Source organism: Malus sylvestris, chromosome 11, assembly GCF_916048215.2.
Source record: "Malus sylvestris chromosome 11, drMalSylv7.2, whole genome shotgun sequence".
Taxonomy (NCBI): domain Eukaryota; kingdom Viridiplantae; phylum Streptophyta; class Magnoliopsida; order Rosales; family Rosaceae; genus Malus; species Malus sylvestris.
Window position 1 is genome coordinate 25731187 of NC_062270.1, and position 26477 is coordinate 25757663.

The following is a 26477-nucleotide window of genomic DNA, read 5'->3' on the forward strand; positions in this document are numbered from 1 at the left end:
CCACTGTGAGTATCCCTGGACCTCATCCTATGCTCCTTCTGTATCCTGTCCTTGCATTTAAGTTGAATTTGACTCCCATGAATATTCTTATGAATGTGATGATGAATTTTGTTGTGATGAATGGATGGATGCATGAATCCACGAGTAGTTAAGATTAGACCGAATCAGTTTTAAATGCAGCCTGCAATCACAAATCAAAAATCTAATTAGATAAGTAAAGAAAAATAACAAGAATTAAAAATTGCAATTTTTTTCTTTCAATTTTCTGATTTTTTATTTTTCTGTGATTTTTGTAATTAGGAATAAAAACAGGAAAATAAAATAAACGAAATAAAAAGAAAAGAGTTAAAAAAAATTAGGTTGCCTCCCAATTAGTGCTTTAGTTAATGTCTATAGCTAGACAGATTTGAAAGAAACTGGTGATCACGTCACTTGTTCTTGTAGAGTCAACCAATCTTTAACAACATCATCGAGCAATATTAGGTAATGAGTGACTTGATGTTTATTGACCGAGTATTTTAATGTTATGGTTGAGTCCTTAATGTTTACTCTTCTATGTGAATGAATTCTTGAAATCAAAGAGAGTCCCTTCAAGCGAGGCTTGCGTCTGTATTGAACTGACTTAAACCTTATATTTAACACCCATCATTTTTACGCTGGACAAATTTCTTGATGAAGAATAGGGCTGCCATTAAACTTTTTCTTCATTCCCATGTAGAAGTTATCCTATTGGTAGGACTCATCTTGAATTTCTTTGAATTTGATTGGTTGTGCAGGTGCAATGTCTGTTACAGCAGCAAAAATTATTTTATCTTTAGTTATTTGCCCTGTATCAAAATCTGGTAGATTTGTCGAGTGATGGTCATGTGTTGGATTAGATTTTGAATTTGTATGAATAACCTCTTCAAACATGTCAGCTTCAATGCCTTAATGCAACTTTGTTGGTTGCTTTGCAGCCTCGGAATATTGTATGTGTGGCGTATTGACTTGGGTAGGATTAAGTTCAGTGTAAATTTCTGGATCAACATGTGCTATTTCTTTTTTTGGGTGAGAGTTATTGAATTGGGGTTCTTCCATCCTAGTATCGTAAGTTTTTCCCCATTTCAATGCTTGATCTGCACAGCACTCTTCTGAACCTTGTTGGTTGGCAATTGGTTGAGTAGGAAAATTTGAATTGGAATCATTGTCTTGTTCTGCCAATTGATATGCAAGCTGCCCAATTTGCCGCTCCATATTTTTTAGTGTTTCCTAAATATTTTGAATTCCTTGACTGATTTGATCAAACCTTGTTTGGAAACTATCTTTTAAATTTTCAAGGGAAATTTCCAGAGAGGACTTTGCTGGTGCAGCAGGTTGCTCAAAATGATGCAATAATTTGTCAACTGCAATCTCCCAATCCGCTTTTGCCGATGCATGAGGCTGTTCAAAAGGCTGATGGCTACCCACCCACATATGATTTTGATGCTCTTGCCATGATGTATTGTAAATATTTGAGTAGGAATCGTACCTAGGTCTCTGAAAATTGTTCCTCATATTAATATGGTGTTGCACAAACTCTGGAAAATACTACCTCTGAAGACAATACATAATATCATGGGTTTTTAAATTGCAAAGAGCACAAATTGTTGGTGCAAATCCAAAGTATCCCATTGCTGCTAATGAAATTGTTGCACTGCTTTCAAAATCAACAAATTGTAACCCAAAACAAAAAATAAATAAAATCAAGTAAATAAAGAGACATTTACAAAAATAATTAACTAAGAGTTGATAAACACAAGTTATTTAAAACAATCCCCGGGAACGGCGTCAATTTCTTGATAAGGATTTTACCACCTAAAAAGTAGGGATAAAAACACTTGCAAGAGTACAAGGTTATCGTAGTATAGCAGATCAAGCAAGGTCGTTCTTCATATGGATTGAATGAATAATTTATGTAAATACTAAATCTTAATTAATTATTTGAAAATAAAGTTTGGAAAAAGTTGATTTTATGACCTAGAATATTAAAAACGAATTTTAAATTAAAACAATTAAAGAAACCAATTTGAAAGGAAACAATCTTAGAAAATAATGATAAATGGACACTAGGGTTCCGCCGTCCCCTTAACAATCCTATGTAGATCTTCCAATTACTTATGAATTACCCATGCATATTTTGAAGGTTAGGTTTTCCTAAAGTATGCCCTACTTGGAACCTCCAACATTGAACGTATATCTAACATCCAACCCGTCCGTGATGTTCAGATCGAATGTGAACATACAAGACTCATTAAGTTTTGTGAAAACCTTTTGAAAAATCATATAACCTTTAAGACGTGTCGTCCATCCTAAGAAGTTACACATATTAACCGTAAGAAGCCAGCGCCAATTTCAGGGACAACCCTCCACCAAAATTGCATCAAATTACTTTTCTAAATATCCTAATGGTGGCCAATCATCAAGACAATTATATAGTTTAAACCGGTGATTAATAATTCAAAACCCACATGCATAATATCATAAGCAAATTGAAAAGAAACTACATATTCTTGCTACCCTAGCAAATGAAACTAGTTACGAACAATCATAAAACAAAATATCATTAAAATCATGGATAGAAAACACCTTGAAAATAAACTTAAATCCAAAAGCTGTGCCTTCTTCTCTTTTCTCTCCTCATGTCCTAATGGGTAAATATCTTTATTTATACTACTAAAAAATAAAACCCTAAAAGGTCTTAGAATAAAACTAGAAAACATAATAAAATAATAAAATACAAAATAAAAGGTTTCCTATTTAAACTAAAATTCAGACTTATCAGAAAATCAGACTTTTGACCGACCAAATCAACTCTGATTTGATCCTAAAAGGTCTCTTTTTAAAGCTTGAGATGTCCTTAACAAATCTACAGAATAAATCTTGCTCAAAATATGCCATCTTGACTTTTAAAATACCCAAAATGTCCAAAAGCGTCAATTTGGGAAAGCTGCGCGCCGGGTCTTTATTTCATTGCCACAGTCAAACGGCTTGGTAGAAAAATATGAAACTTTGATACAATCATCTTGAAAGATGTTGATATGTGGCTCAATATAAATCTTGGTCAATTACTTTGTATTGGTTATCCTTGTTTTTCTCTCCATCACAAACTTGTTTATGACTTTACGTATTAGAAGGCAAACCATTTGTTTTGTAATAAAAGGAGCTCACATAGAAATAATTTGTGTGAGCCAATTTGTGAGATTCTTCTTTGTACATTTGTTATCTCATTTAGTTAATAAATTGAGAGTTATTTCTTTCATTTTATTTGTTCCATTTGGTGCTTAAGCACAACAATTGGTATCAAAGCCATTAGGCTCATCCGTATCAAAGTTTGTATTTGAAACCTGCTTGACGAAGATGGGTGATCAATCAGAATTGGGAGGTGCGCATCCTTTGCTGAAATCACACGCTTCGCATTTGGCAAAAACGATAGCTCAAAATGCAAAGTTTGAAGTTGAAAAGTTCGATGGAGCAAATAACTTTGGTATGTGGCAATGTGAGGTTAAAGATGTGTTGGCTCAACAAGATTTGGATTTGACATTAGAAGACAAGCTGGAGGATATGGAAGAAGTTGAGTGGAACAAGTTAAATCGAATGACTTGCTCAACAATTTGCTTATGTCTTGCAAAACCTCAAAAGTATTTTGTCATGCGAGAAACGTCAGCTAAGTCACTATGGCAAAAATTGGAGGACAAGTACATGACAAAGAGCATCGAAAATCGCCTCCATTTGAAAAAAGCAGTTATACCGATTCCAATACAAAGAAGGTACAAAAATGATTACACACCTTGATTTAATTAACAAATTAATCGCTGATTTGTTAAATTTAGATGAAGATGTCAAGGACGAAGATAAAGCCTTGATTTTGTTAAATTTATTACCTGAGGCGTATGATCATTTAGCTATTACTTTAATTTATGGTAAAGACACCATAAATTTTAAAGATGTGTCTAATGCATTGATGAACCATGAAGTTGGATATAATGATAAGTAAGTCCAGAATACAGCATCAGATGCTTTGTTTGTTAGAGGCAAAATGAATGAAAGACGAAGATTCGATAACAGAAGAAAATCTTAGTCTCGACCACGAGGTAATTCACAAAATAGAAAAAATATTAGACAAAGATGAATGTGCATTTTGTCATACAAAGGGACATTGGATAAAAGATTGCCCTAAGTTGCAGAAGAATAACAGAAACATCAATGCTAATGTTGCACTAAGTGATGAGGAATCTGATTATGCTTTGGTTGTTACTTCTGCTTGTGATTATGAGGTATGGGTTTTGGATTTTGGTTGTTCTCATCATATGTGTCCAAATCGAGATTGGTTTACTAATCTAGAAGTTGTAAAGGTGGGAACTGTTTTATTGGGTAATGATTATGCATGTGATAAAAAAGGAGTAGGAACAATTAAGTTGAAACACCATGATGGCATCGTTAGAAAGTTGTCTAATGTGTGGTATGTTCCTGCTTTGAAGAAAAATTTAATTTCTTTAGGTGCCTGGGAAAGCAATGGGTTTAATGTAAATATGTCAGATGGTGTTCTGAAAGTTATTAAAGGTGCTTTGGGTACGATGAAGGGAATCCGAAAGCAGAATATATATTTCCTGCAGGGGAAAACAATTTTAGGTGGTGCAACCACAATTTCTGAAAAACCAAATACTGACAGCACCAAGTTATGGCATATGAGACTTAGACATGCTGGTGAAAAAACTCTTCAAGCTCTTGTGAAACAGAGACTGCTGAAAGGAGCCAATACTTGCAAGCTCGACTTTTGCGAGCATTGTTTCTTGGGTAAGCAAACCAGAGTTAAATTTGGTACTGTTGTGCATCAAACTAAAGAAATCCTAGATTATGTGCATTCAGATGTTTGGAGTCCTACCAAGACTACATCATTGAGTGGTAAGTACTGGTTTGTAACTTTTGTTGATGACTACTCTAGAAGAACTTGGGTTTATACAATGAAACACAAAGATGAGGTGTTAAATATTTTCTTAAACTGGAAGAAAATGGTTGAAAATAAACTGGTAAGAAAATTAAAGTTTTGAGGTCAGATAATGGTGGTGAATACACCTCTGATCCATCTTTTAAAGTTTGTAGAGAAGAAGGTATAATAAGGCATTTCACTGTTTGTGGTACTTCCCAACAAAATGGAGTTGCTGAAAGGTTGAACATAACGTTACTCGAAAAGGTTAGATGTATGTTGGCTTAATTTGGTTTAAGGCATTTTAGGTAGAGGCAATTACATATGCTTGTCACATTATCAATTGTTTACCTTCATTTGCAATTGAAGGTAAAACACCTATTGAGAAGTGGATTGGAAAACGAGCTTTTGATTATGATTTTCTTTATATATTTGGTTGTCCTGTTTATTTCCATGTGACTCAAAGTAACCTTGATTCAAGAGCCAAGAAGGCTATTTTTGTGGGCTTTAACAAAGATGTCAAAGGTTACCATTTGTAGTGTCCAGATTTAAAGAAACTTGTAATCAGCAAAGATGTGACTTTTGACGAAACTTCTATATTACAAAGCAACTCAAAGACAAGTGTTAATACAACTCAAGTTCCTAAGAGAAGTTTTTAGGAGGTGGAGTTTGAAAAGATTGCTACCACTACTCCACTGCCTGTTTTGATTGAACAAGAAGTAAATGAAGGTCAAGAAGATGAAGGTGTCTCTTCCCAGGATAAAGAAGAGGCTCATACCCATCAGCCTCCAGTTATAGAGTGCATTACTACAAGCAAATGTAAGAGAAACACAAACAGACCAGCAAGATATAGTGATTATGTTGCTTATGCTTTTCATATTATTAATGCAGAAATCCCAGAAAGTTATAAGGAAGCTATGAACAGCTCTGCAAATACAGAGTGGGGTAAGGCTATGGATGAAGAAATGAATTCTCTTGTGAAGAACAACACTTGGGAGTTAGTTCAAAGGCCTCCCAGCAAGAGAGTTATTGGCTGCAAGTAGGTGTATACTGAAAAAGAAGGTCGTCCAAGAGAAGACAATGTAAGATTCAAAGCATGAGTGGTAGCAAAAGGATATGCACATAAGGAAGGTATTGATTATAATGAAGTATTTTCTCCTGTTGTGAAGTATTCATCTATTCGTATTATGTTAGCCTTTGTTGCACAATTTGATCTTGAACTAGTGAAACTTGATATTAAGACGGCTTTCTTACATGGAGATCTTGATGAAGAAATTTACATGTCTCAGCCTGATGGGTATCATGTAACTGGAAAAGAGAAATGGGTTTGTAATTTGAATAAGTCTTTGTAAGGATTGAAGCAATTTCCAAGACAGTGGTGTTTGAAGTTTGACGAATTCATGAGAGGTCAATACTATTTAAAAAGTCAATATGATCATTGCGTTTATTTCAAAAAGTTGTAAATGGGTATTTCATTTATTTATTATTGTGTGCTGATGATATGTTAATTGCATCGAAGAATGTTTAGGAGATTGAAAAGTTGAAAGCACAGATGAACAAGTTTGAGATGAAAGATCTTGATGAAGCGAAAAAGGTATTCGATATGGAAATTACTCGTAACTGGGAAAAAGGCTTGGTGTATCTTACACAAAAGCAATATTTGTGTAAATTGCTTCAATGTTTTGGTATTAATTAATGATGCCACCAAACCTGTAACTACTCCAATGGCTCTTCACTTTAAGTTGAGTGCTTTGTTATCTCCAAAAAGCAATGAAGAGAAGCTGCAGATGAAGAATATTCCATATTCTAGTTTGGTTGGTGGCTTGATGTATATTATGGTATGTTCTCGACCAGATATTGCTCATGCCGTTGGTTTGGTTAGTCGCTATATACACAATCCAGGAAAAGAACATTGGCAAGCAGCTGAGTGGATTCTAAGATACTTACATAGGACTAGAGATGTTGGCTTATGTTTTCAGCAAAGTGATAGTAGTTTTGAGAATTTTGTGGTTGGATATGTTGATTCTAACTATGCTAGAGATTTGGATAAAAGAAGATCGACTACTGGCTACTTATTTACCATGGCTAAAGGGTCATTTAGTTGAAGGTCCACACTACAATCCACAGTCACTTTGTCAACAACGGAGGTCGAATATATGGCTATTGCAGAAGCTGTAAAAGAGGCCATTTGGATACATGGATTGATAAAGAATCTAGGAATTTATCAAAAGCAGGTGAATCTACATTGTGATAGTCAAAGTGCTATTCACTTGTCAAAATACCAAGTTTGTCATTCGAGGACAAAGCATATCGATGTTCGGTTTCATTTTATTTGTGAGATTTTGTCCAAAAGAAAGATTATTCTTCAAAAAGTTCCAATTGCGGACAACCCAGTTGATATGTTAACTAAAGCGCTCGGACATGCCAAGTTTGAGCATTGTTTGAAAATAGCTCATATACTATGTGCCTAAATATGTTTGTGATTATGAATCTTGCCAAGATGGAGATTGTTGACATGTGGCTCGATATAAATCTTGGTCAATTACTTTGTATTGGTTATCCTTGTTTTTCTCTCCATCACAAACTTGTTTATGGCATTACGTATTAGAAGGCAAACCATTTATTTTGTAATAAAAGGAGCTCACATAGAAATAATTTGTGTGAGCCAATTTGTGAGTTTCTTCTTTGTATACATTTGTTATCTCATTCAGTTAATAAATTGAGAGTTATTTCTTTCATTTTATTTGTTCCATTTGGTGCTCAAGCACAACAAAAGACTCACGAACATCCTCCAATTGGAATCACTCCAAAATTCATTCGGTTTGATCACTTTTTGCTTCAGATGAAGTTGCATGTCCTACATTGGAAATATATAACAAAGTATCAACATTCTACCAAAATCACTAATAGATTAATACTAAAAATAGGGTAAAAGATATAGTGTAATATCGCCTCATCAAATACCCCCATACTTAGCTTTATGCTTGTCCTCAAGCAAAACAAAACTCAGAAACAAATTAAAAACTAACAAACTTAAAAACTTTATTAAAACTCAACTAAGACAAAATTTTCACCTTCAAGTTGCAATCCATAGAAAACATAAAAAATCAGAACATCTTTTCAAAAGTTTCAACTAATCCCAGCACAGAGTCTAATCCATTTAGAATCAATTAGAAAAGAATTCATGAACTTTCTTTGGTGTAAAGTGAACCAACATGGTTAAAGAGACTCGATTAAAACTCTTACCACTCGTCCTCTTTATTTAACATTTCACACATAATAACTTGATATATTTTTGGAAGGTGGGGCAGCTAAGCCTTTCAATGGGTTAATAAAAATGTGATTTAAACTCGTCTTTCGCGAGAATTGAACCTAATGACCTTATATTTTTAATTTCATTAAAACTCTTTGTTTATCTAGTCTCATTGCCCGAGACTCTCGAGAAAACAACTCGAGCCCATCTCGACATCCTTCAAGTAATATGAGAGCAAGTAATACAAATGACCATATTTGTTGGCATGTAATTGATGCAATAAGTCAAAATCCACGACAAAGACCTTCCAATGTGCCGTACAGTTAACATGGTTAGAAAAGAGGAAGATTTTCCTACAGAAGATGAAGATTCCCAAGCTGATCCATGTACTGAATCTCAAAACTTTTCTATGTTTTGGAAGGTGGATGACAATGCAGAGGGAAGACTGCTTTGGGGTTCTGCCTGGCAGCAAATGAGGTGTTTCCCATGTCTCGAAACGGTGATCTCTTCGGCACAATAGTTGTTCTGTTTGTGCGTGTGTCTGGTTTATTTCTTCCATCTGTTAAACCCACCATTTGCTTGCGGCTGTCTTCTTTGGCAAGCTGATTTTCCTTCAAATGACATATCAGTACCCGCTTTTCCATTACATTCTGTGGATTTCGGGGAATAAGTGGCGAGCTGTTGGCCCTCATTACTCTTGTGCTTTCTTCATTCCTCAACCTGTCAAGCTCTCCGTGGAGCGTTGACACTTGTGCTTGTAACTCCCTTGTTTTGCTCACAGCTGAAACAGCTTTCTGTCTCCATTCTTGCACCTGCAGAAGAAATACGACTTTTTTAGAGTGCATTCAAGAAGATATTCAAAAGGAATTATTTAAACTAAGTTCCAGGCCTTCTAACTTCGAAGCATCATAAGAATCCTGTCAATCCCTTTTCAAAATAATGCAGAAATGAAGGCTATTCCAAATATATTGCTTTTCGATCGATAACAGATTCCACCAAAACATTGAAGAGAGCAATGTGGCTATTCATATAGCGCCAGCCAAAAAGAGCTAAAATGAATGCTTCTTCCAGTGGCAGGTTGATCTAGATACATGTACAGTTGCGAACTAAAACTAAACATATAACAATCTAGTATGGAATATCTTACAGCGGAGCATAAGGATTGGATCTGATAATCAGAATCTAGAGCCCTATCTTCCCAAAAGTCCCGAGAAGTCTTCAATTCTTCCATCTCCTCCCTCACCTGCCCCAGTATCTCCTGCATCTGAGACCATTGCTCTGTCTCTACTCGTACTTGCTCTACAATTCTTCGAACTATTGCCTTGCAACGTCCTGAGCACACATCCTCTTCACGAGACTCTTTCTCCTGCAGAGCAAATTGTCCAAACTTTAAATTCCATCTACTAACAATGTTTTCTTTATTCAATAAATAAGTCAATCTCTTGCAAGGATTTACCCTATGAAATTGCTGTACCAAGGGAGAGGACAAATTTTCGGATTCAATTCTCTGGGAAGAAGAGGCAGAACTGGCAACTGAACTATTGGCTGTAGACAGCATTGAACCATACTCTTCCTCCATCTTCTCTAATAACATCCCTTTCGACAATCCCTCCATTTTCCTTCTCAGAATCTCCACCTGCGTTGTATTTTTTATGGAACTGATTAGGCACATAAAACTATGCAAATCATGAAGCAAAACAATGCATGCCCGGCTATCGAGAATCTCCTCGCTCTATCAATTTTAAAGTAAAAACTAACTTGATCCAGTTGAGAATTGACACACATTATAACAATATAAATCTTAAGATTCAAAGTCATGCCGTGTCTTTAATTCTCTCCTACAAAATATGGAGATGAGAAATTGAAGTATCAAAGCAAGATCAATGAAAGACAGACAATGCTCACATTGCATTTGCCACTTGAAACCGAGTTCTCATATACTCGAGAGCTTGTTTTGATCGACAGGCTTGCTTCTGCCATCTCTTGGATCTCCTTCACACATATCTCATCTGATGTCCTCCTAAACTTCTGAAGCTGTCTTTGGAGAAGATAGGCTTGTTTATCAAAATTACTAGAGTTCTTCCGAACCTCCGAATCCTTAACACCTAAATTTCTTTGCAACTTCTCTAGTTTCTCTGCCAAGTGTTGAATCTCTTCCTCCAATACCATACTAATATTCTTTCCGTCACAAATCTTCTTTCGCCCCTGAAAACCCGTCTCAACATCAAAATTTGTCACTCATTCTTAGAGAAAAAACTTGCAGGAATATAATAAGAATACAACAAAGAATGCAGAAGAAGCACGGCTTAAGATTTGAATTTTTTCCTTGCTTTTAATTCCGTATAATTTCTGAGCAACCAAACAGAAAAACCCTGTTGGGTTTTCCTTCTCTTTCTAGCATTTTCTCATCAGCCAAACAGACAATTCAAAACCAACGTAAATAAAAACAAAACAAGACAAAACGAGAGAGATAGAGGGGACTTACAGAAACAAGAGTGTGCACAGCAGATTTAAGAGTCCTCTCCATCTTAACCTTGGTCCTCTCCATTTTCTTAACAGCAATCTCCTTCTCCATCCTCAACAAATTACACTCCGCCCTCAACATCTCAGCCTGAAACCTCCACCTCTCCTCCTCCACCACGCCAACACCACCATCATCATCCTCCCCCTCTCTAACCCTCTCTCTCCTCCTCTCTCTCTCCTCCCCATCCCCACACTCAAGAAGCACAACCGGCAAATGGGTTCTCGAAAACGCTCTCTCTTGATCGAACAGAGCCTCCAGCTTTCCCTTGTGGTCCTTCTTGGCCTCCCCTGAATTGGGTTTTCCACCACGGACGCTCTTGGGAGCTCTCCGGCGTGGCCTCCGCGGGAGGTGGAGGATTCTTGGGGTTGGTTGGGGTGGTGGATACTGCCATTTTAGCCTTCTTGTTGCTGTTAATGCAGTTGCAGAGGAGGATGACATTGCAGTCGATTAGAAAAGACAGAAACTTTGTGTTCCTTCTGGGTTTGAAAATGAAAGGAACGAAGAAAACTAGACGTTAGGGTTCATTTTGTTTGTTGGTATACTGTAGGCTGTAGCTTAACATCTGGGGGTTAGAGAGAGAGAGAGAGAGAGAGAGGGAGAGGAGAGGTGTGAGAGAGAGCGTGCAACCTCGTTCAGTGCAAGAAACAGGGATTTCAAATGAAAGCTGCTGTTGATTTTGTTTGGGCAAATTTATTGGTATCGTCCATGGTCCCTTTGTCTTTTATTTTATGGTTTTATTGGAATTTGAATACGGTTTCATGGTCCTTATTTTAATGATATTTTTGTGTGTTAGATCATATATTAACGTTTGCTCCTTATATTTTGACATTTTAGTCTTCTAGTATCTGTCTAGAATTTACAGAAATGATCAAAAGAAAATCACTTTCGACACAAAAAACTTACAATTCTTTCATTTTTTTTTTGTACAAACGATATTATCTATACTAAGAGGGTGGGAGAGTGGCTAAGCCTCACAATAGACTAACAATAACGTGGTTTAAATTCACCTTCGGGAAGAATTAAACATAAGACATCTCACTTACAAGTGAAGAGAAATATCATTAGACCGTAGTACTGAGTGGCAATACTTCATTTTTTTAGCTTAGTTTTTTTTTTTTTTTTCATACAATAATAATTGAACTTCATCAATCTTCCACTTTATATCCTACCCTCACCCATTTGAGCTTTAAGTTTAGTTGGAAACAAGAAAAGATAATTTTATTAGTAAATTTGAAAGAAAAAAAAGCACCCTTATAACAAAACACTTAGGCCCCTAGAAAATGGAAATTAGATTGAATTTGATAATACACTATTTTTTTAACTATGTTGAAGGAATGAATGAAAAAATTGTGACCAATTTGGTAGGAGATGAGTTACTCACGAAGAAAATTTATCATTACAAACCTTCACAAAATGATTGGATTACAAAAGAGAAGTTCCCTTCATTCATGTATAATCCTCATCTAATCCTTCTACTTTTAATATGCATGAAATTAGAGAGTTATGCATTTCAATCTAATCCTCTCTACTAAATGAGGCCTTAAAAAAGTACAGCTGGATGAGAAAATCCATCAACTAGCCACTCATCACTTTCTAATTTAATTTATTTATTCAACAAGATTTTGCTCTAAAATATTAATCTTGAAAGGCTTGTTTAATGACATATATATATTTGGTTTATATGTTTATTGACATCACAATTTCATTGACCATTGAAAGATCAATTTGAATAACTAATTAGTACTAAGTTTTAGTAGTATTTCTCTTCATTTTGTAAATAAAAATGTTTCAGGTTCGACTCATATAAATGACAAAAACGTATTATATTTGTGTATAGTTCAATACCTATTTATTTTATGGTTCAGCTCAATCCCCTCGTTCCTTTAGAGTAGAATATTATCTCCCCATCAAGTAGAAGATTATTGTATAAAATAAAATCAATTTGAATAGTATAACGGCCTAATAGAGAGAGAGAGAGAGAGAGAGAGAGAGAGAGAGAGAGGTGTCGAAGGTTTGAGTGAGGTGTGGATGAAGTTGTAGTTGGTAACTTGGTTACTTGGTATAGGCTTATGGTAGGTGTGTAGACGTCCAAATCATGCTTAAATCTTGAAAATGTCCAACCCACTGTTGTAGTTTATTTTATATTAAAGGAAATTGTAGGTGTTGCGAGTCTGGCCCCATCCTCCTCCTTATAAATGAGTTTAACCAAAATTTGGAATGATTAATTGAGAAGTAGATTAGGAACCAAGGTAAAGTATATGAATAAATTTTTTATATTTTATATGTCTAGATTCCAATCGAGATTTTTTTTAGAGAAACAAGTTGCATTAAAAATAATAAAAAAGCATACATACGACAGACATATTAATATGTTTCTTAGAACAATTTAAGAGACTACACATGTCAAAATAACACTAAACCCTACAATTATGAAAACAAAAAAATTTCAATCATGAAAGACCCTTAGTTCTAAACTCTAAAACCCTAATCACGAGGACTAAATATTGCAAGCCTGATAACTATCATAGAGGCTTCACGAGGTAAGGACTGCACCAATTTTTTTGCAATCATTGGCAAAGAAGCTCTGCTATGAGTCATCTCCAACAAACGTCCAGTTTCCTTCTCATAGTCCTTTGTTGTGCGTACAAACCACAAACACCACCACCTCAGATTTGAACAACAATTATGACTCTAGAATATGAGATTAAACACAGCACGACCATTACCACAACCACGAAAGTTCTCTTTCACAAGGCAAGAGAGCGACTACAACTTCAAATTGAAGCCTCTCCTCAACATAATGAGAGAGACTACAACCAGAAACAAAAGGGGGAAAAGGAATAGATCAAGAAAGTTTGTCGCGGATCCCAACAAATACTACTCAGCTTACTCTCCTAGTAAGGTGTCAAAACTACGTAACAAATACTACTTAGCTCACTCTACTAGTAAAGTTTTTAATCAAACTTCTATAGTAGAAAACTTTGATTTTAATGTTTCTCATTTGAATCAATCTGCGACTGTCGCTCACAAAACTTTTAACTTACTTTTGATGAATATATAAAGACTAAATGTCATTTGATGAAATGATGATGTACCTAATTTGATGTCATTAATTAAATCATGTTGCTCATAGTTTAACTCCATGCTGCGATGCTAATTCAAATTATAAGTAGACGTTGGATTGGAGTCGCACGTACCAAGGTAGGTTGTCACACATACACACAATATCTCTATCAGTGTCTGAAAAATAAATGATTAGTAAATGAAGTGGTCAGTGGTCCGTGCCGTTGAAGTTGTTATATATGGGTTTAACAAATGTTGTAATAAATCACCAAAGTTAATGGAAAATGGCTACTTTTGTCCTCTGGGTATTTTTCAACGCTGCTGCTGAGACACACTGACAACCTCATTCCTAAGCCTTCTTTCTCTGCAGTGAAGACTCTGTACACTCAACAGTCAGAAACTGTATTGATTCTCTCGGTCTTAACGTACCCTTTTCCGGCACTACATTTAATTAATTCAATTAGATAATTAGATTTCGAACGAAAATCCAGAACACACCGACAGAAGCTTTGTTGGAACTCTTTTATTAATGCATTGGCCACCGGAGAGAAACATGCACCGCGTTCAAATCAAACAATGCCGTTGCCAGCTCCACTTGCCTAAATTGGAAGTTGTTATTGTTTGTTTGTTTGTTTTGGTTTTGAATTCCACCTACTACAATATATTTTGGAAACCGATCTAGTACATCAAAACAGTCCAACAGTACTCATCTCAAACGAATAGTAACAATATCTGATTATCGTTAATTTAGATGAAATATTATGAGTTGCAATAATTCGACACAAGGATATTGATGAAGAAAGAACTTTTCTGTTTCTTGGTAGCTTGGATTCCCTAGTAAAAAAAAAAAAGCTTGCGCAACGAACAAGATTTCGTCACATAAGTGTAACTTGTGCGACGGAAACACATTTAGGTCGCGCAAACATCGGAAGAATTCAGAAGAAAAAAAACTTTGCACGACGAACGTTTTCGTCTTGTAAGAAAAGGCGGGTAAATAAAATTTGGCGCCAAAAGTTTGCGCAACGAATTTTTCTACATATTCGTCGCGCAAAGTGTTGATGAAAACGGTCAGTCATGCATTAAACACAGTTTTAGAACCCTATTTTACAAAAGTTTTGTTTCAAACGATGGCCAATTTGGTTTCAGATTCAACGAAAAGTTGCGAGGGAGAAGGCTCTCGTGAAGGGAACGGTAAAAAAAAATTATTGTTGAATTAGTTGTTTTACATTTGATCTGGTTGAAATTATTGTTTTAATAGGCTATTACGTTTTAAATTCTTGTGGTAGGAAAAAAATGAGGAAAGTTGTGTTGATAATAGAGAGGTACCGACATAATCGATTGCCCTCGTTTGATAACAAAAGTTCGGCTAAAGAGTCCCCCGAACTTAGGTTCGATATATGGGGATTGGTGCGGAAGTAGTGTTCTACCGAGTTTAAGTCTTGGAAAATGGTGCCTGTGGACTTGAAGAACTCCATGGTGCATGAGTTATCGGTAAGTTTGTATTAAAGAATGTGTAATTGTTTTTGTTTAAAAATAATATTTTTGTGATAACTAGTTTATTTTTATTGCCATTACAAGTTGTTTGGGATGTTGATGAAACAGATGAGAACCAGCGGAATTATGTGGACGACCTTTTCAAGATGCAGTTCCGGCAGTGGAAATCGATGTACAGCGGGCTGCAGAGCACGCATGAATCAACGATGCCGTTGCCAATGCCCCTGCTGATGACCCAGAGGAAGAGTGAACTTAATTTGGTTTTTTGTTTTTTTTGTTTGTTTATGAAATAGGATTTATTTGAACATTATGTTGGACTTTATTTTTAAAATTTATGTTACATGGACGGCTTAAAGTTTACATTAGTTATAATATATATATATATATATTTGTTAACAAATTAGTTTTAATAAATATTTTGATAATATATAATTTGGTTTGATAATTTTAATTGGATAAATTTTTTTTTACATTAGTTAGAAAGAAAACGGAAAAAAAGAAAAGAAAAAAATAATGCAACTTGCGCAACGAATATAATGTTCGTCGTGCAAATAGTTTACATTATTAAATTATAAAGAAAATGAAAAAGAGAATTTTACAAAAAAAAAAAAAATATATTGACACTTGCGCGATGAAGTTAGTTTTCGTCGCGAATTGTCGCGCAAAAATAACTTGCACAACGAATTCTATATTCATCCTACAAAGTGATTCTTCCAAAAGTTATCTTTATAACATGATTTTAGCTGCAGAGGCAGAAAACTGTAGAAAAACTGCAGATTTCCCATCTGCACCTCCTTTCTCTTTGTTTTTCTTCAATTTGGGATCTGTCGTTCCCATTCTCTTTCAATTTCTTCCTCTAATGCTTCATCCATCTAAATCTCTATCTTCTCTAGGTTGATCAAGCTATTTTGGTGTGTTTGGTAAGGGTTTTTGCTATTTTCATTTAAAAGTATCAATGTCAATTCATATTAACACCGTAAAATTCGTTGTGTATAGGATATTGTGTGTGACTAGTGCTTGGTGGATAACGATTTGGACGGTATTTTCTTCGTTTTATTTTTTAACAATATAAATTAGTTGGATGTCAAACATGTATGCAAAAGCATGACTGCGGTCCAATTGATTCTTGAATTGTCTCATTATTTGGACAGTTTGGGAATGCAAAGTTATGAAACATAGTTTACGGTTAAAGGATTAGGTTTCGATCGTGGGTATTTCGGTGTCATCTATGTACGTTCTTTGGGTAGCATGTAGGTATTTCATATCTATGTCATGCATTTGAAGAACTGTACAGAGATGCTGTCAAAATCTAATTTGAAGTAACGTAAATGACGTGACATAATTTTGCATTCCCGAATGGGATAGGGCCCTTACCAAAGGCATAAGGTGACAAGATCATGTTGAAGTTGTTGTGATTGTTGTACTGTTATTGTGGTTGCATGAATGATGGATAGAACATGGATGCAGAACCCGAACAGATGCGCCAACAAATACTTGAACAGAATTGAGGATTTTACCAACTTTGCACGTACACACAACCCGGGTGCAACTAGAATCTGGTGTCCTTGTAGGAGGTGTAATAACACGTTAAGGGAAACTATTGAAAATGTTCAATTTCATTTTGTAAGGAATGGAATGGTAAAAACCTATAATATTTGGAACCATCACGGGGAACAATTAGACAATGCTTCGTCTTCAAACGTGACAAGAATGGGCAATGTTAGACCTAATATGGATCCTAATGAACAAGTCATGGAAATCTTAAATGATGTTTTTCCATTTGTGTCAACAAATACCTATCAGGAAGTGGAAGATGACATGCCTACACCAATGGATAGTGGAGAATTCGAACAATATGAAAAACTATTAAAAAATGCCAACCAAGAGTTATACCCGGGGTGTGAGGACTTTTCGGTTCTCACAGCTATTGTGGAACTAATGCACAGCAAAATAAAGTATCGTATGTCGAACCAGTATTTTGATTACTTTTTGGGGGTTTTCAAGAGAATGCTATCAAAGGACAATTGTTTGCTGAAAGACCATAGAAACGCTCAAAAGCTGTTGAATGGTCTTGGATTGGGTTTTGAAAAATTCACGCTTGCAAAAACAATTGTATATTGTTATATAAGAAGAATAAAGTGTTGGATAAATTCCCTGTATGCATTGAGTCGAGGTTCAAAATGATATCTCTGAATAGATCGACGAAGATCCCACAAAAAGTCATGCATTATTTGCCTTTGAAGCCTAGGTTGTAGTAATTGTATATGTCAACGCATACTGCCACTGGCATGAGATGGCATAAGGAAAAACAAGTAGATGACGATGTGATGAGGCATCCTGCAGATGGGGAGGCATGGAAATAGTTCAATCGAACGTTCCCTGATTTTGTTGATGATCCTCGAAACGTTAGATTGGGATTTGCCATTAACGGATTCAATCCATTCAGGGTTCTAAACCAACACCACAGCACTTGGTCGATTTTCGTATTTTTGTATAATTTGCCGCCATGGAAATGTATGAAAAAAAATACATGATGATGATTCTATTAATAACTGAGGATCTTGGTAGGTCAATCGATGTATACTTATGACTGTTGGTGGATAAGCTAAAGGATTTATGGACACACGGTGTGCTCACATACAATAAGTGTACTAGCAAGATGTTCACTTTGCGGGCAGTAGTGATGTGGACTATGAACGATTTCCCTGCATATGCAATGATTTTTAGGTGGAGCACTAAGGGTGGCATGCCATGTATGCAAGGAAGATGTAACATCTAGTTGGCACGCAAAAAAAGTTTGTTACCTTGGTCATTAGAGATGAATGGTTCGGTGATCGGATTTTTGAACAGCTTAACCGTTGGATTTTGCTCCGTTTAGGAAAATTGTAAGTAGGACCAGACCTTCTACACATATGAACTGGACGCACAAGTCTATGTTTTTTGAGCTCCCATATTGGTCGAAACTAAAATTGAGACACAACCTCGATATTATGCATGTTGAGAAAAATGCATTTGACACATTGGTCGGAACAATTACAGATATCAAGGGCAAGACAAAGGACACGATCAAAGCTCGTATTGATTTGGAACGAATGGGAATAGGATGGGGTTTATGGATGAATAAGGATAGTGATAAAGCCATAAGAGATCTTGCATTTTTTTTCCATGAAACTGAATGACAAAAAATAATTTTTAAAGTTTTTATCGTCTATAAAGTATCCTGATGGGTACGCTTCAAATATCACGCGTTGCGTGAATGTTGACTAGTGTAAATTAGTTGGACTAAAAAGTCATGACTACTATGTGGTTTTGCAATGCCTACTTCATGTTGGTATTTGACATCTCTTGCCAGTCGATGTAGTGAAATCAATCATGTTGTTGTCCTGTTTTTTTTTGCAATTAACGTCAATATTGTTGCGAAACACGAACATTAATCAGTTACGCCATGACCTTGTGCAAGTTCTATTCAAGTTTGAGATGATATTTCCTCTAGCTTTCTTCACAAGTATGATCCACGTGATGGTTCACTTACCGGAAGAGGCATTGCTTGCTGGACCAGTCAACTTTCAATGGATGTATCCAATAGAAAGGTATATAATCCTCGTCATTTTTATTCATCGATATCTTACGAATAGTAAAATTTGTATCGTATCATTTTATTTTGGTAGACTTCTCAGAGAATTGAAGAAAAGTGTACGAAACAAAGCTAAGCTCGAATGATCAATTATACAAGCTTGGGTGGCATATAAGGCACTTACATTTTGTGGTATGTATTTAAAGGATGTGGAGACAACTTTTGATAGGAGCATATTTATGCGACTTAGTTAGCTTGTTTCTTGTCATTTATGTTGTTAGTTTGTAGTTATTTTAGTATTTTAAGCTATTTTCGTGTGTTTGTAGGTCCAAAGGGTTAATGTGGCAAAAAAGTGCATTTTGGAGCATTTTGGAGCATTTTTGGGCATGTAATGGATAACATATGCTTGGAGCAAAAGGAATGGACGAAATTTGAAGTTTGTGCATCATCCTCTCCCTATAAAAAACCATTTTAGCACACTCATTTCACCCAACACATCCACTCATTACAACCACCCAACACATTCACCTACCACTACATCCACTCATTTCACCCAACACATCCACTCATTTCAACCACCCAACACATTCACCTACCACTACATCTACTCATTACCACCACCCACTACATCCTCTCCCTAGCCTATAAATATATCCATCCAAAGACACATTTAGGGGGACAGTTTAGGGAGAAGGGAGGAAGACACATTTTGCCGCAAGGCAGAGTCTTTTCTTCTTAACCATTCTACACATTCCCACAACAAAAACACAATTCCATGCACCTTCATTTCCCTTTCCTTGCCGTGACCTCCATCCAACCTAAACACATTCAGCCATTCCTCCATACAAACAAACCTTCAAACACTCACCAACACCTTGTGCCGTAGCAAAGGAAGGGAAGTAAAGTGCTTGGACGTGCTTGCTATCGAACTTGGATCGTTGGAGCGTTTAGGTGTTTTCTTTCTTTTGTTTCCAATGGTTAAATTCATTTCCTTTCGTTTTGTTGTAAATATGAGTGGCTAAACCCCTCTTGGCTAGGGGTGATTTCAAAGCCATGATTATGTGTGCAATATAATTTGATAAATTCCAGTTATGAACTCTTGAATCGTGAATGCAATTGGCTTAACTATTTGATTGATAACTTATTTGTATTTGTTAATTAAGGGTCGACACTTAATTGGCATGCATAAATCCGTTGCTAGAATATAAGGAAGTTTCACATAATCGTTACAAACTTATATTCACATGTAGTGAAGGTCGCTTATAAACGATCGCGTTAAGTTCAATTCCTAGCATGAGTGACATAATGTCATAGTTGCAAGTGCTTTGTCAATGCTTATGATTTTCATTAAACGTAATGATCTTTGATTGTATCTCTATGATGATGTCATGTAGGGAACTTTAGAAGAATGTTTTGGGTTGTCGAATGATGTCATCCAATCCAATAAACCAAGGAAAATCTGAGAGTTGTCGTTCATAATTCAATGAAGTAGTAACTGGAAATCGAGTTGTTTGCATACATGTCATGTGTGGAGAAAAAGCCTCTAGCTATCCCATCCATCATCTTATTTCTCAAATTTGTTTTACAATATGTCTAGTTTTTCATACTTGTTTGTGTGTTTCAACTTTGTCCAAAACTCAATCCCCCTTTACTTTAGTGTGTCTAATTAGTTAGAATCTGTTTTAATTTGTGTTTTTAAATGTTTTGATTCAAGTAAAAGTCAATTTTCATCCAAAGTCATTCCTAGTGTCTAGTTTAAGTTTATTTAGTTGTTTTAAATTGTTTTGAATATTTTAAGTTTGCTTTGAGTCTTGTGAGTCTTGTTAAGTCTTTTTAAGTTTAGTTTTATGTTTTTGAGTCAGTTTAGAGGTTATTAGCAAGCCCTCCTAATCCCCGGTCCAGAACGATCTTTACTTATACTTATACTACATTTGTCAAAAGAGGGTTAAATTTGTGTTAAGTTAATTTTCGCATCAACTTTCAATCATCCTCCTCGCAATAATGACGAGGGTGTGAGAAAGGAGAAACTTTCAGTTTTTGCCCAAATCGCTCGACCCTTCAGAGATCCGATACGAGGCGAGTCATTTTAAAAAAGGACATAGTATTGTGACGACACAATGTCATACCTAGACGAGAATGAAGATATGATGAAGCAGGCACATCTTTCACATTTGTATGCCAAGAAACACCATGAATTGTTTCCGCGGTGGTTTCTTGAATATGTAAGTTTGAAGTGTTTTGTATTGGACATATATATTGTACCAATTATTTTACTCGAACTAACAAATTTAAGTGTTTATGTAATATTAGGTCAATCAATTGAAAGCATCAAATTCCCCAGCGTACAGTGAAGAGTTATAAAACTTGGTGTTCGAACCGATTCACATTGAATTGTTCTCGGGTTGCCATGTTAACGGTGTCAAATTCTTAGGGGATGCACGAGATGACAAGTTATGTATGCAAAACAGCGGTGTTCATATCCCAGGTGGAGGCAAAAGTTCAAACATTGAATTATATGGCAAACTAACAAGTGTCGTGCAATTGATTTACAAAGACCGATGCCAAGTGATCTTATTTAAGTGCCGATGGTTTGATACAAACCCAAATAGGTAGGGAAGTGTTAAAAGAGATCATGGATTATTATCATTGCACACTACCAAAACTTGGTACGATGACGACCCTTACATCTTAGCAAACATGGCAAAACAAATTTTGTATCTAGAAGACCCTAAAGCTAGGAGGGGTTGGAAAGTTGTTCAGAAGATGGATCATAGGAACATGTATACTATACCTAAACAAGATCCAATTGACGACAACATCGACAATGCCGCTGATCAATGGCTAGAATCTTCGATGGAAATTGGTGCAGACTAATCTTATAAGAACCATTTCAGATAGAAGGAGTATCTTCAATTGAAATACCTATTCAATCAATCACAACTGACCTCGGTAATCTTCCGCGCTACGATGGTCCAGTAAGCACAAACGATGATGGTGATGTACCTAGCGATGATGATGAGGTATGAGACATTGAAAATGATGATAACGACAAGGGGTGTGCTATCCATACACCCCAAATTACTTCTCACACACCCCTTGTTAATTTATGTCCGTTGGTCTTCTTCAATTCATCTGATCCAACGGCCAAAAGTTAGAAGGGTGTGTGAGAAGTAAAATGGGCTGTGTGGATATTACATCCCTAGCGACAAAAGTGAAAGTTATTATAGTTTGGATGAAGATTAATGCAATTTATTTGTAATTTTTGTTGTAAAATACATTAAATGGTTAATGCATTTTATATGTGAATTACGTTGTAAATACATTTGTTTTATTAGTATTTTATAATAAATTGTAATCAAAATTCTACAAAAAAAAAAAAAAATTCCATTTATAAACATAATTGCGCGACGCACAACACTTTTACGTCGCCCAAGCATTATAATTTTACAAGGGGATTTAATTTTTAGACACTTGCTATGGATGTAAATATTTGGATTAGATTATAAATAAAGTCTATCTCGTCGCGCAAATGTATGAAAATAAAGATGCCTGTTTTTTGTGGAAATTTTTAAAAAATCCCGACGAAGCATAGAAGTTTGTGCGACAAAGCCTCAGTTGGGCTAAGAACACAATTGATATGTGCCCTTTGCATTTTCATTGAGCACACATATATATTGGTGCTCTTAGATGTCAATGGACACAAAACTATCACAAATGTGCTTTCTGAACAAAAAGGCACATTAGTTAGTGTCTAAACAAAAATGTATCTGTGCCTATTAAAATTTGAACACAAAAGTTTGTGTCACTATTTATGGATATCCGTAATACTAATTTTTTATTAATTTACAAAAACACAAAAAACATTTTTGTGCCCTCTAATTTAATATATTTAAATCATTTGATTTTATAGGCACAATGTTCGTGTCTTCCTCCATCAGTCTAGACACCAATCATATTTTAGTATTAGTTTTTATTGATCAAGGTGCCGCACACACACACGTTTCATCACCATCACCTAGTAGATCCACTGTTTGGATCAAGTGGATGTTTTCTAAATTTATTTTTCTATTCGATACTTCTGCTGTCAAATTACAAGGCTTTACCAATTGGATCAGTTCTTGAAAAAATTTCGGAGTCTAAATTTATTTGAATAAGAGTCAACAAACCAATAAAAATTTGTTTGTCAGCTTTTTTTGTCTTTACATTTAGCACACACAAAAAATTAGATTATAAAATAAATTATAAAATTGTGGTAAATAATGATATGGAGCTATTTAATGTTGTGCAGTGTTCTAGTCTCAAAATAGACTAGCAATAATGTAGTTCAAATTCGTATTTGGCAAAAATCAAACCTAAAACCCCTTACTTACAAGTGAAGAGGAATACCATTAGATCGTAGTACTAAGTGACATGTTTTAGATTTACGTTGAATCTACAATGAATGCTTGTTAGATTCTTATCTTTTTCAGTTGCTTTTTACATTCTAATCTTCCTGCAGGTTGGTTTTTGATACTTGATGATATGATTTTTGTCTTTATCGTAAGTGTTTATATTTTTTAATTGTATTAGAAGTCTTTCATGCAGTGACACATAACAAAAAATTATGTCTATAAGGTCATCTGTCTAATTAACCGTACAAAGGTGTAGTGGGTCTTCATATAGACAAATGACACAATTTGAAAATAAATGCCCATTGAATATTAATAATTATAAATTTCCTTTTTGTGACACAAATTTTAAAAATTGTGTCCAGAAAATAGTTGTTTATACCATACTTAGGGCCTCCATATTTAGACCTCGTATAAATACTCGGGGGACTCAAATGTTATTATGTAATAAATAGAGGGGCAAATATGTAATAAGAGAGGAGCCCTTATTCTATAAAAGGGACTCCTCACCCTCACAATGAGGGGAGGCCATTTCTTAGGTTCACCCTCATCCTCTCAAGGTCTCTCATATTCAGAGAAGATCTTCACACTCTCTCCCTTACAATCCTCTCAGAAATACAATATCAGTGTGGACGTAGCCCAAACCTTGGGGTGAACCATGATACATCTTATGTTATTTACATTTCTTGCATGATTTACGGTCGGATTTACGTTGTTCCAAGACCTCGGATTTTGTGCATCAACAATAGTAATAAATTATAAATCATTCCACTTCTCATACTGCAAAAGAATATGTTGGCACAATTATGGATTTGTGAATTTGAATTATTTTAATATTGTTTATGTTTGAGTGGTGTGCCGTGGGAACCAGCCACGTGTGAGTCCATCTTCCTCGTGCAAACCCCCTCATTTTCCCCTCACTCTCTTTCTACCATCCCCATTCCCCGTACTCAAACTCTGCATCTCTTACGTTGGCACAATTATGGATTTGTGCATTTGAATTATTTTAATATTGTTTATGTTTGAGTAGTGTGCCGTGGGACCTACCCATGTGTGAGTCTCTCTTCTTCGTGCAAAACCCCTCATTTTCCCCTCACTTCTTTTTGCCATCCCCACTCCTGTCTCTCTTCTCCCTCGGCTCCTCTTCTTTCTTCTCCCTCTGTCCCTCATCCTTCTATTCTCTCTCTTGGCTCACTTCTCCCCGAGCAACACAGCCACCATGTTCTCCGACGACTTCAAACACCAAATCACCACCATCCTCGTCCCAACCTCACACCAAACATGGAACTAGAACCCAAAGTCCCAGAACTTAGACTCGAACCTCAAATCGGAGAACCATAGCTCCGTCTCGAATCCGAGAGAGTTCCAGCGAGTTCATTGCTTTCTCTACCGAGGTAAGGTCCAGAGTCGCTCTTCAGTTATTTCTCTCATATTTAAGGCCCTTCCCTCATTTCTTCCAAGAAAATCCCAGCCCTGCCATTAGAATTAGTAGAACCATAACCCAAAATCACTTTCATCGTTGCAGATCCGCTTCATCCTCCTACAATTTTTTTTTTTGTAACGCTGCAACCCAAAACTCATAAATTGTAAATCTGACGCAACCATGGAGTCTTAGAAATTCCTTGAGCTTAGTACCACCTCAATACTGCAATCGACACCCAAAAGGTAAGCCCTATAAATCTCCTTGTACATTTCTTGTCCTTTAACCTTCCTTGTTCAGTCTGATCCGTGAAATCCTCATGCATGTGGTTGCTTCTCTGTGTATGACTTTCTCTCCTTCATCTTCACTACAAATCCTAACGCAAATCCGTCTATACAAGAAGTGTCTCATAGATCCTCACGCCCTCAAAGGTAAAATTCTTCCTTGCAATTATTTGAGCTTGAACTTGGCTGATCTGTAAATGTGCTGCTTGTGCATGCCTAAAATATGAATTAGGTTCTGTCTCGCATAAATTTGTGAAAGCAGTCCTTTCTGATTTTAGCGCGTTTAGGCATCAGTGGTTTTAGTCTACTGTCTGCAAGCTCATGAATGTGTTATGTAAATAGCATGTCTCCATTGATGAACGCATGAGGTCAATTTGTGTGTAATTTGAGATGGAATGTGGAAGTGGTTTGAATTTATGGTGTATTTATTCTGGTGTCTGACGACTATACTTAAATCACATGACTGTAGATTTAACATTCTACCTACTGATATCATGAATACAATTGTTAAGAATGAGTTTTCAAAATTGCAGGTGATATTGTGAACTTATTCAAATCATTTTAGAGAAAATACATCTACTTTGATATTCATGTATTTTCCTTTCATTTTCGTTGTTCTTGTAAGTTGTGTGGTTTCTTTATCTTGGAGGTTTTTATTCATAACCTTAGGCAGGAAGAGGCCCAAATTCTATATAGACCGGCTGATTAATTTATTTGTGGAACAAGATGGGATGAAGTAAAAGCTTTCTGGGAAAGATTCAAGTGTTCAGAAATGCTTGTTTTCATTATTCGTATGAATTGATTGTTTGTAGAACTAAATTGTAAAAGCATTTTTGTAATATTTGAATTTTGTTTTTAATATTTTACCTATTGGGCACAAAAACAAAATTGTGCTAACATGGCTTGGAAAAAGTTAGTGTTGTCAGAACTGTCAGAACTGAGACACAAAAGAACCCCTATTTGTGCTGAGCTTTTTGGGCATCAAAGACTGTATTGTGCCCAATGGTCAAAGTTGACGTCCATAGAGCGCACATACACAAAGATAGTAACTGCACTGTTGCTATTGGTCTATGGGCACATGTGTTGGTGCTCTTTGGCCTCAAAAGGCACATATAATTTATTGTGTGCAGTGGCCATTTTTGTTGTAGTGTATATACTTATATCGATCTTCTTCCTCCCCTCACTTCTCTCTTCTTCCTCTGATACCCTTTCTCTCCTTTCTCTTTCTCTTCCAACGCCATTGCACCCCTTCTCTCCGTCACTCACCTCGCCTCGCCTACAATTGCTCTCCGGTCGTCGTGTCTTCATCACCAAGAGGTAATTTCGTCTTAATTTGCATTCCCTTTTCTTTGAATTTTAGGTTTGGCTTGCTTCCAATTTTAAATTAGGGTTAGATTAGGGTTCTTGATTTTAAATTAGGGGTTAGAATTAGTGCAGTGGTTTGCAATTAGGGTTCTTAAATTAGGGTTCTTGATTTTAAATTAGGGGTTAGAATTACGGCAGTGGGTTGCAATTAGGGTCCTTAAATTAGGGGT

General features: G+C 35.8%; 2 protein-coding genes across 3 annotated transcripts in view; one reads left to right on the forward strand and one right to left on the reverse strand.

The window, feature by feature from the left end:
- Positions 1-8434: 8434 nt before the first annotated feature.
- LOC126588603 (uncharacterized) lies at positions 8435-11394 on the reverse strand. The gene is made up of 5 exons (XM_050253707.1): positions 10681-11394; positions 10101-10400; positions 9652-9831; positions 9343-9561; positions 8435-9007 (listed from the first exon to the last, which is right to left on the reverse strand). Exons 1-5 carry the CDS (start codon positions 11155-11157, stop codon positions 8603-8605), a joined length of 1581 nt encoding a protein of 526 aa, XP_050109664.1. The 5' UTR covers positions 11158-11394; the 3' UTR covers positions 8435-8602.
- A 12960-nt stretch (positions 11395-24354) lies between these two features.
- Positions 24355-26477, forward strand: part of LOC126588309 (uncharacterized) — a 38561-nt gene continuing 36438 nt past the window's right edge. For both annotated transcript variants that reach the window (XR_007611409.1, XM_050253382.1), the window contains exon 1: positions 24355-26259. The gene's annotated coding sequence lies outside the window, so the exon portion shown is untranslated. The remainder of the gene's footprint in view (positions 26260-26477) is intronic.